Genomic DNA, 12,315 nt, shown 5'->3' with positions numbered 1-12,315 from the left:
TAGTTGGAAGAAAAGTATGTCTTTTCCCTTTGTACCATCTGAATAAACTGTATCAAATTGGAGAAAAAATGAAAATTTTAGAAGTTCAAATACCAAATCATCTGAAAAAGGAAGACTGTTCCTCAGTTGTGGTTCTTTTGTTAAGTGCTGTGTTTAGAAGTCCTGGGTCTGAGCCTTGATCACATCAGTGAAGTCACTAACTTCCTTTTTATTTAACTATATGAAATATTTAGAAAAAAAAAAGGCAAACAAAACCACAAAATAATTCATGTTAGTAACTTCATACACAGATTCTAAAGAAACTTGCAAGGCTGACTTCTATTTTATGTTACGTATACGTTTTGGGATTTCTAATGAGAATAAAAATGATTTACTAAGCATGCATTTTGCTTAATCAGTACTTCAAGTCAGAAAGTACTTGAATACTGAGAGACATTACTTTGTACATAAAAGTTTCTCAATTTATAAAACGTTTTCTATTGAAAGATAAGGCACAGAAAAATGCAATGACATCTGCTAAGCTTTACTTAGAAAAACTTAAAGAAATCCTACGGGATAACATCACTCAGTTTTTCCTGGAGTACCTCTGATGGAGACTTCCTAAAAAAAAAATCTGGAAATAATTAGAAACTATTATAGTACCTAAAAAAGTTTACTTGAAAACTAAATCTGCTATTCATCAGGGAACACAATACACTCAGAATAATGTAATAGAAAATTAAGGTACATATATAGAATGACATAGAGCACCTCAAACAAATGTAATTGTAAAGCATTAAAAAAAAAAGTTGACAGAAGACAGTGTCAGACCTGTGATATCCTGAAGAACACTAGGAAACACTACATTTAACTGATTAAGCAGTGATTTTGTTAAAACAAAATATATTAATTATTTGACTTATTTTATTTCAGTTCATTTTACTTCTAAACGACAAGAAACCAATTATTTTTAAAAAGATACTACTAAGGCGCAACTTTAATACACATTGAAAGGGAAGAAGAACAAAGAGTTAATTCTTAAAATGTACTCTTGTGTCGTCAGGTATGCATGGGAAGGAAAGCTATGCAAAATATTGTAAGAAACATTTGGGTATTTGTGGAACAATAAATGCAATACAATGATAATGCTAATAGCTTCTTAAAAGTAAAAATATGTTCTCGACAGAGACCTAAAATTCCACTGGGGAGTAGACTGGATGGCATGTCCCTTGGAGTTTAAAAGGCTGTCCATATGAACTGAATTATCCTTGACAAGTACCTTCAGACACTTGTAATACGATCTCATGTAAATTTAGACCATATTTTGCACACAAACCAGTGGCAATAGTAAGTTTGTTCAGGAGCTCAGATAAGAAGAAAAGAAAAACTGATATCTTTAGTAATAGTTGTTAACATGAAATTTCCGAAATGAAAAGCATAAAAATTAAAGTAACTAATGTGTTGTCACAAATGAAAGAAAAACAAATATTGAGAGAAAGATTGCCTTTTCTTTTCCTTTTTCAATCCTTAGCTACCTAGTCTCTCCAAACAAAATTTTATCCTTCAATAGTTTATCTAAATTTGGAAAAAGAAAAACACATTTTAAGCAAATAAATAAACAGAAAAATTCCATTTGTGTTGGAATTTTAATAACATAACTACCATCAAACTTATAATAAATCATAACAACATAGAGCCATAAATATTTATAAAAAGCTGACTGTAAGATAAAACAAAAAGACAACTCAGAACTCTGTAGCTTTAAAGATTCCTCAGCACTGCCCTGGCACAAAGACAGCCCTACAAACTTTGCTAATTCTACAGGGATCAGCTCCATTGTCCAAGAGACGCATTAAGGCCTGTAGAAGAGAACCCAGCTTTGGAGAGTGTTAGGCCCAGCAAGCTCCAGAGCATCATTAACTGTAATTATTTTCCTTTATCAGAAATCTGCTACTGCTATGGTTGTCCTGCTAATGGATGAAAACAGGACATAGATCATCTTGAATTTGAGTAGTAGAGAAAAATGACAGATTAAAAGAAATTTTAAAGGCATGTCTATTTTTGTGAGTGTCCTTAAAACCAAGATTTTACACATCCATGGAAAAATTAATGATCTATAAAGATGGTTTCATAAGCTAATTTCACAGTATTATAATAAACTCATCCTACCTCAACTGTATTAAAGTAAGATTATTACTCATTATTTCTTTAAAAATATTTTATGGAAAGCAGCATTTCAGTTTAACAAATAACAGAATGATGGGAACTATTTTTTACAAACATACATTTTGTAGTCACTTAAATGAAGTATATTTAATCAATTAACCACTTGAAATATTTAAATATACTCTGAATTATTTAAAAAATTCAACTTAAAAATCAAACTGAGAGACATGTTTATAATATTGCTTTGCTGAAACACTGAAGGAAAGTGCACTGCACAGAGTGCTTAAATTTCTCACTCTTCCTTTCAATCAATATCTGAGGCAAAGTTTCATCTCTAGGGCCCTTAATGGCAGGAATTCCTGGAGCCAGCAAATGAGTAATGTTAAACCTATGATTAGATGATGAGGCCATCAAAGACACTAGACCCTAATGCTACATTCTTCTTTATTTCTCTGAACTGCAGTAAAACCCAGAGCTAAAGAAGACGGAATTTTAAGGTACTTTTTTTTCCCACAAAAGCTTTTTTCTTCTTCTTCTTTTTTTTTTAATACATGTGCATCATCAAGAACCTAAAAGGTCCGGATCTCTCCGAATGTCTCTTGAACTCAGGACTCTGGCAATAGGTAACAATTTTCAAATGCCCTGCAAATGAACTCCTGCCAGAGATGCTGTTTTCTTTATTCTTCATATTCTTCCTGGCTGAAAAGGGAGAAATGGACCTAATGGTTTCCCTATGAATATATTCTTCAAGAAAATAAACCTAAAGACTGGAAATCAATAGGTAAGTCTTGGTTGTTTTGTTTTTGCTAATATTTTAAAGGTGATCCTTTAAATATTGAAGCCATATTGTTGTTTATTTGGGAGTTAGCTGCAGCTTCAGACGGACCTCAAGGTCAGTAACTAGAAAGAGTTTAGATGTATTTTTCTTTCTATTGAGGAAACTAGGGATAAATGTAATAACTACTTATTACAAACACACATAAGCTGTTTTTCTTGTTCTCGTAATACAAAATATTTAATACTTATATGAAAATCAGGATCACTCGGAGACTTGACTGAGCTGATAAGACAGACCACTGGGTCCCTAATTTTAGTTATTAGAAAAATGTAATACATGTATTTTAATTTCTTATACATGCTAAGAAGAAAGAAAACCCCAAAACTATAAATTGTATTTTTGAATCTGATTATTAAAGATAAATAGCACAAGTAGATTTTTGGAATGTATCCTGAAATATACAAATTACCTTAAAAAAAAGGAAAGCCACAAGGTATTGTATCAAAGGCCATTCACTAATAAGCTATATTTTATACTCCGCTATTGTATGAAAAGGCTTTGCTTTCATTATCTCTAATCTAATAGAAGAAATCATTTAACAATAAATGTCAAAACTATAAATTCTACTATACCATTTTTAAATGGAGACATGTAAAGAAGGGTATCAAAAATCTATAACAAATTACACACACACACACACACACACACACACACACACACACACACATATATTTCCAGATAGGAGACAATAGAAGGATAGGGATGGTGGGAAAGAATAAGATAGCTAAAGTGTGTGGAAGAAGGGAGAGGGAGACTATATCAATATTCACACAGTACGATCATCTACATAAAAATATCTTAATATAAATTATTTTCGTCATCTATAAGAGATGGAAGTTTTAAATATATATAAACAAATACAAATATATGCATATGCATTCTATGACTAAAAATCCTCATGGAGTTTAATGCAATCCAGTGAATGAGATTTCCTACCTGAGAACAAAGCAGCATAACGAGTTCAACCACAGACGTGCTGGACTTCATACAAACGAGGCCTGCAATGAAGAAAGGTTGAAACAATGAATCTCCATGGTAGAAATCATCATTCCGAGTTAATTAATTACATGATTTTAACTTATCAAAACTTTCTTTAAAATAGAACTCCTAAAATAAAACAAATGGAAACATTCACATAGTTTTTATGACAATTTTAAAACATTCAGATATTCAAGAAGTTATAAAAAAATACTAAAAAAATTGACTTCTTCATGCTTGGGTTATTTATTTGGTCAAGGCATTTCTCATATTTAAACAAGGTACAGGGTAGTTATTGAAACTGGTGAGCTTGTTAGAGCTACTTTTATTCCAAAGACATTTGCTATGTGACTGTCTCTAGAACAAAGGACAATAATCAGTGAAGATCCGCCTAAATTTTCTTCTAAAAACACAAAATTAAAATAATTTACAAATAATAACACTCCCTCGGTTGTCAGTTGTTAAATGTTTTTAAAATATTTTAAAAAATGAACTTCACACACAAGTATCACATTAAGCTATGTTTATAAAATCTTCCACTGTTGTGTTTCCAAAGTCTCTGAACAGTCATCAGTAGAGAAAAGAATGAAATGGTATATAATTTGTACATAGTAATGGCTACTATTCATTGATCACTTACTATGTGCTGGGTACTGTGTTAAGTGCCTTATATACATAGCTCATTTAATTCTCATTTCTTTTTTTAATTTTTTTTTTTTTTAGTTTTTTAAGTTTACTTATTGAGAGAAAGAGAGCGAGCACATGTGAGCATGAGTCAGGGGAGTGGCAGAGAGAGAATCCCAAACAGGCTCTTTGCCTTCAGCATGGAGCCTGCTGTGGGGCTTGATCCTAGGAACCTAAGATAGGACATGAGCCAAAATCAAGAGTTGGACGCTTAACTGACCAAGCCACCCAGGAGCCCTTTAATTCTCATTTTTTACTCTGTTACATACTATTACTATACTCATTCTACAGGCAGGAAAATATTCTTCCCACAAACAATTTAAACACTAATTATTCATCAAGACTTTTTCCAATCAAAAGGATCATGCTGAATAACATATAATTAGAAAGCAGATCATGATTGGTAGTTTTTTAAAAGTGTCAGCAATAGAGGAAGATATAACTAAGAATTAATAACCATCTTGGGTTGAGAGTATGTAATCATGATGCTTCTTAATTAAAAAAAAGGGTTTTAAAATATTTTTGCTTTTTAAAAAAATAGGTTTGTTTTTTCTTTTCATATGAGCACAAAAGTAATCTGTAAAAGCATTGTATATAGTAGGAAATGCCATGGTCTTACATTAGTTGTTGCTAAATGGAAAGTTGAGGTGGAGCCAGCTTTTTCTTCTTAAGGTGATTTCAATAAACAGTCTCAAATGCCTTCTAGGCTGTAGCATGTATATTTATTGTAGGTAGTGGATAAATACCCTTCTGTGCCCACTCTGCTAACAAGACTATCCTTATTGTACACATGACAGAAAAAGCTGTAAAAAGGCACTAGTATTCCATCTTATCAGATCTTTGGGCAGACAGTTAACTAATGAAATAAGAGGCAGATGTGAAAAGCTCATTTAAGAGACAATTGCTGTAATTGATCAGCAATTCTCATGCTCAGGAGCTAGAGAGTCAAAAAGATTAATGGGACATTTATCACCTGTTGACTACTCAACTATTTGAAACTGACAAAACTAAGTAAAAGGCCAAAGGACTATGCACAGCAAAACAATCATAATTATGATATGTACTCCATATCAGTTTAGATTTTAGACTGCAAGCTATATAAAAGATACCTATAAAAAGAATTATTCAATTATTCAAAATATATTTATTTTGCATATAATTTTTTAAATACATAACAACTTAAAGTAAAAATTGGGAAAAATATGCAATTGCATTAATTTCTCAGACTCATTCTTTAAAGGAGCTTCTAAAAGACTTCTATATTACAAGAATGTTCACAATTTTTACAAATTCTGACATAAGGAAAAATAAAAAAATGTCCCATCAATGCCTTGTTCAAAGGACATAACAACAAATCAACAGCATAGCCACACTGCAATTTGCAATCAGGACGGCCATTGGGATTTCAACTCCATAAAGCCTCACAACTTTATTAATGTGTTTTGTCTAATTGGTTTTGAACAGAAGGAACTAATGGATTCTCTTTTAAAGGAAGAAAACATCCAACTTTGACAATGAGAACACAAGCAGAGTCAATTCTGGAAAACTTATCAGCCTTCCAATTCTATACAATCACTTTGGTTGGAACTATTTCTAGTATTACTATAACAAATAGGCTAACTCCAATGTTTTTCATTACAGATACTAAAAATACAAGCAATGTCTGATGACACTCTATCCTTGCACACTTTCTAAATTAAAAAGTATCCATACCTGAAAGTTTAAGATGTAGGAATAAACATGGTTTTTTATAACTTTAATCATAAGCTCAAGAAAGCCATATTTATCTAGTGATGCTATAAAGAACTCAGGTTGTATAAGCATAAGGCAGATATTTTATAAGTATATATTTCAAACAGGTTGATTTTATCCTTTTTGTACCTGGCAAGAAATTCATAATCAAAACGACTCATTTGGCATCTACTCATAGGAGCACAGTACAGTGTTAGCATTGAGGAATTAAGACATTATCTATACCTTCCCATATGCCCCAAGTTTTTAATTCACATCTAAGATTATCTAACATTTACCAGGAGCTTTGTCATTTACAAATCATTTTTTATATATTTGCTATCTCATCTGATTCTCTTAACAACTCTTTGATTTAGTTATTATTACCTCATATGATAGATAAAATATGAAGATTCAGTGACTGGCCCAAGGAGTTTCCCTTAGTAAGTAGTGGAGCTGAAACCTGAATTCAAGTCACCTAACTTGAAAGCCCATTTAATGTCTTCTGCAGAGTTACGTAAATAATTCAACATGACTAGGATGGCAATATGTGGATATGAGAAAGGTTATAATGGTTGATTCCAACTGGGATGATTTTGACAGCTTCCTTGGAGAAGGCAGCATATGTTAGTCAGACGTGGGGGAAAAAGCATTATATTTAGCAAAAGCACAGAGGGGAAAGGGAACAAAAATAAATCTGAAAGACCTTTATTGCCTAGGGGAAGGATGAGTAGAGTATAGGAGGCATTTGAAAGTGGGACTGAGGCCTAGGGTAAAATTCAAACGTAAATAAAAATTTATTTATTTATTTTTTTAATGTTTTATTTATTTTTGAGACAGAGAGAGACAAAGCGTGAGCAGGGGAGGGGCAGAGAGAGAGTGAGACACAGAATCCGAAGCAGGCTCCAGGCTCCGAGCCGTCAGCACAGAGCCCGACGTGGGGCTCGAACTCACAGTGAGATCATGACCTGAGCCGAAGTCAGATGCTTATCTGACTGAGCCACCCAGGTGTCCCCAAACATAAGTAAAGATTTAAAGCAGTAAAATTACAAATGTTTTTGAAAGAGAAAGAATGTAGAGCAAGATACAAAATTGGGGAAATGTTACTAAGGCTAAGGTATGTATTCCGATTCTCTGATCACTTTTCCCACCGTCTCAGGGAGGTAGCCCCCAAAAGAGCTGTACACATGCGCCTCTCCAACAAAAATCTAGTTAGAAGTATTGGCCAGTTACTAGACTATTTTCACCAGCAAATATACATTCACCAGAATATTCTGACTAGAATTACTAATCCAATACTGTATACCATACAAATTACCAGTATAAAATTAACACCTGGAGTGAAGAAAATCAATATGTATGTAAAGGAGATACTCAACAGTGAAGAAAACTGTCTAGTAATAGCTTTTGAATATATTGTGAACTATACTGTTGAAAGATAAAGTCAGCTGAGTGGCTAACATAGAAGCACTTGAGAAGATTAATTGGATGGACAAATTTGAGGTGGCCCAGATGCAGGAAGTAAAGAATGAAAAGATCTGAGTAGACCACCATCCAAAACACTGGCAGTTCTTTTGGGTTCCCACTTATTAGGGGTTAGAAGTCAGCTTTATTTTCAGAACTCCACTTCCCTACCATAAACAACAAAACAAAACAAAACAAAACAAAACAAAACACCCCACCAAACCCCATTAAAATGTAAGATGAATGGAAAGTTAAAAGTTTGACCTTTGGGAGAAAGCTATCTTTCTTTAACTCAAGGTATACTGAAAGGTCCAGTGATGCTGTTTTAATACAGAGCTGTCAGACTCTTCTGCGTCAATCTGTGAGTCTGATTTCATGTATCTGTAGAATTAGATCAAATTAAAAGAACCCTTAGCTTCAGAATAGTATGGAGGAATTCTCTCTCTGGCAGGATGTTCCTCACAGTGGGAGGTAAGGGGTGTGAAGCCTTACAGTGATAAGCAAGGAACCACACTCCAGCAAGGAATCACACTCATAGGTGGGACTCATCTTTTAAGCGGTATCAGTGTTCCTATACATAATCATGTATAGAATCCTAGGAGGTAGACAGAAAGTACAAAGTGTTAGAAGCACAGAAAGGTAGTGAGCAACTGTGCTGAGAATTTACAGGGCATGCACTATGTCATTTGGAAGATGTCATGCTTATCTAGGCAAAAAAAGGAAAGAAGGGAAAGTCATCTGAGGCGACAGAAATATTAGAGGTAGAAAGAAACAAGAACTAGATAGTAAAATGGGGTTGGAGTATTATGTTGCCTTGTGCAAAGGATGGAAGGCAGCAAGTGGAAATGAAGACAGAGAGAGAGAGAGAGAGAGAGAGAGAGAGAGAGAGAGAGAGAGAGAGAGAGAGATTGAGGAAGCAGGACCATATATGGTATGTATTCCTAGTGTCAACAGGGAGCCCCTGAAGGATTCTAAGCAGAGGGAAGACAGAATACCATCTATTTTGGGAAGATCCCTTTCTGTAAGTGGTAGAGGCAGAAATCCACAACTGTGGAGTCCAGTCAAGACAATGTGAGCCTGAGCTGAAGGCAGTGACAAAGCAAATAGAGGCAGATGTGAAAGTCATTTTGGAATGAGACGAGACAGTATTTCAGACAATAGGGTAGGAGGTTAAACAGCAGGGTACAGGAGCAATGAAAGTGTGAGTGGTGAAGACTTTACCTGAGCTACAGATAACAAATGAAGCAGCAGATATGTGGAAAGAAAGTGCCGAGTTTCATCCTGGACAAAATTAGAAATATAGGCAAAAAATTAATGTTGAGTTTTAGGAGTGTATGTTTTTTAAGTATAGATGTTCTAACTCTGACAAACCAGATATAAAGAAGTCAGGCAGAGAGCCTGGTGTTAAAGAAAACATAATTATGTAATTTTTAGAAGAGTTCCTACCAGTAGTTTTAAAATCTAGTTTTTTATTTCTCCTCATAATAAAATATCCAAATTAATTTTCCATCTAACAGACATGACTATTCTGATAATTTGAGTTTTAAAAATCAAGTCTTCCCAGGAATATTTAGTTTTTAAATAACTTTCTAATGATTTTAACTTTCTTAAATTCCGAAATTAGTAGAGATTGAGGGACACTGAAATGGTTGAAATAGTTTCATTTTAGTAACAAATGTGGAATAAAAACTACAGACCTTGAAAGGAATTGAATAGGCTCGCTATGCTTCACTTGTTTTAGCTTCAGTGGTCCACAGCTGCTAATTTCTTTGAAAGTCTCTGTTCCATGCAGTTTTCACAGTGTATTATAAAGCATTCTAAAATACAGTATACACTGTATACACCATATGTATATCTGTGTCTATCGTTTATGTCTGTTGCAATGCTTACACATCTCTATCAGCATAATAGCAATGTCCTTTTTTGGCTTCCAAACCAAATGCTTTCTAAAGCATTCTAAAATACACTATACTCTATATACACCATATGTATATCTGTGTCTATCATTTATGACCTCTGCAATGTTTACACATCTCTATCAGTATAACAACAATTTCCTTTTTTGGTTTACCAATCTTTTACTTTCTTATCTGCAATATGAAATTTGTTTTTCTATTTCATCACTGTGGTATGCCCCTGTATGTAAAAACTTACTTCCAGCTTTACCATGTAAGTCATCTGAACTTATTAAGGCCAAAACGTAAAAATTAGCAAAGGAGGTAATTTGTGTGACTTTCTCATTTAAAACCAAAACACCAAAACCAAATAAAAAACTTAATATTAAACATCCTTTGCAATAATGATGATGGCTTGAATATTAATTATTATTTCTACAACTAATATTAATATGTGTATATGTAATATTACTGCTTTCATGTTTCAAGATTTCATGTTATTTCAAAGATTTTAATGTAAAACTGCATTACAAATGGAAACAATTATAATATTACCTTCCAGAAACTAAAATAACATTAAGTTCATTTTCTAAGTAAAAGCTTTTTAAGTGTAATTAAACTATTACAGTTTATTTTTAGATTATACCTTTCAACTGAAAAAAAAAAACCACCTCGAAATACTGTAGAGACAGTGAGAGTTCATTCATTCACTAATTTACTTCAGTTCACTAAAAACTAAGATGCCAGCAACTTATGGCAGTCTTAATGTCTTTAGAATAGGAACAAAACTGAATTCTCTATATATCAGGGGTCAGCAAACTTTTTCTATAAAGGCACAGGTAACATATTTTAGGCTTTGGTGGCAGCCATAAATTTTTGTTACAACTACTCAACTCTGCCAATGCAGAGCAAAAACAGCCACATAACACATAAAACAAGTCGGCTTGGCTGTCTTCCAAAAAAATCTATTTACTCATCACAAGGTGTGTGTGTACATGTGCATGTGTATGTCTGTGTGTAAAGAAGAGAGAGAACACATACATATGTGCATGCATACATCTATAGATTTTTTAAACTGCGGGGATAATTATTTTCGATTATATATCTATGATGCTTTATAATTTAAAATCCAAGCAGCTTTGAAAAGCAGCTTTCTTGTAAGATTGTTGCAAACTTAATTAGCAGCATAATTTCACCTAAATAGTGTTGGCGCTATTCACAATCTTTATTCCACTTAGTGTGAACATCCTTATGTATCACTGCAGACACATTAATGTGCTTGATTAGCGAGCTACCCCATACCCTCCTGAAGATGCTATGAAATAATACATATAGGTACCTATTACCTTTCTTTTTAAAAGAAATTATTAAGTTTATTTATTTATTTTGAGAGAAAGAGAGAGAGATCAGGGGAGGGGCCGAGAGACAGAGAGAGGAAGAGAGAGTCTCAAGCAAGCTTCACACTGTCAGCACGAAGCCAGAAGTGGGGTTCAAACCCACAGACCGTGATATCATGACCTGAGCTAAAAATCAAGAGTTGGACACTTAACCAACTGAGCCACCCAGGTGCCCCTTACCTTTCTTAAATCCCAAGATATCTGCAGTACAAGACACATCTGGTCTAAGGTTTTGAATAAAGCATTTTAGGCATTTAGTAAAATTTTAAAAATGGGACAGCTTTGTATTTAGTTATTTATTTTTTATTTATTTTTTAATTTTTTATCTTTATTTTTTATTTTTGAGAGAGTGCAAGCAGTGGAGGGGCAGAGAGGGAAAGGGAGACACAGAGTATGAAGGAAGCTCCAGGCTCTGAGCTGTCAGCACAGAGCCTGACTCGGGACTAGAACTCAAGAACCGCAAGTTCATGACCTGGGCCGAAGTCGGATGCTCAACTGATTGAGCCACCCAGGTGCCCCATAATGCTTCATTTTTTTTAATGGATTTTTTAAACGTTTATTTATTGTTGAGAGAGAGAGAGAGACAGACTATGAGTTGGGGAGGGGTACGGAGAGGGAGATACAGAATCTAAAGCAGGCTCCAGGCTCTGAGCTGTCAGCCCACAACCTGATGTGGGGCTCGAACTCATGAGCAGTGAGATCATGACCTGAACCAAGGTCAGACACTTAACCAACTAAGCCATCCACGTGCCCCTTTAGTTATTTATTTTTAAATGTTTACTTAATTTGAAAGAGAGAGAGAGAACAGGGAAGGGTCAGAGAGAGAGGGAGGGAGGGAGGGAGAGGGAGAGGGAGAGGGAGAGGGAGAGGGAGAGAGAGAGAGAGAGAGAGAGAGAGAGAGAGAGAGAGAGACAGAAATCCCAAGCAGCCTCCATGCTGTCAGCACAGAGCCTATATGGGGCTCAAATCCAGGGACCGTGAGATCATGACCTAAGCAAAAAGCAAGAGTCAGATGCTTAACCAACTGAGCCACTCAGGTGCCCCCAAATGTCACAGCTTTCTAAAAGTGAGAAATTGGGGACTCCCGGGTGGCTCAGTCAGTTAAACATCAGACTCTTGCTTTCAGTTCAGGTCATGATCTCATGGTTCATGAGTTCAAGTCCCACATTGGCTGCATCAGTCA

The 12,315-nt window shown here is 34.5% G+C and overlaps 1 protein-coding gene across 11 annotated transcripts in view; it reads right to left on the bottom strand.

Annotated features, from left to right (window-relative positions):
• Window positions 1–12,315, bottom strand: part of NBEA (neurobeachin) — a 676,718-nt gene that overhangs the window by 348,666 nt on the left and 315,737 nt on the right. For all 11 annotated transcript variants that reach the window (XM_053214308.1, XM_053214315.1, XM_053214324.1 and 8 more), the window contains one exon: window positions 3,920–3,981. In XM_053214308.1, the coding sequence (XP_053070283.1) occupies window positions 3,920–3,981 (62 nt within the window). The remainder of the gene's footprint in view (window positions 1–3,919; window positions 3,982–12,315) is intronic.

This window comes from Acinonyx jubatus, chromosome A1, assembly GCF_027475565.1.
Source record: "Acinonyx jubatus isolate Ajub_Pintada_27869175 chromosome A1, VMU_Ajub_asm_v1.0, whole genome shotgun sequence".
Lineage (NCBI taxonomy): Eukaryota > Metazoa > Chordata > Mammalia > Carnivora > Felidae > Acinonyx > Acinonyx jubatus.
This window is presented reverse-complemented; position numbering and strand designations above follow the sequence as displayed.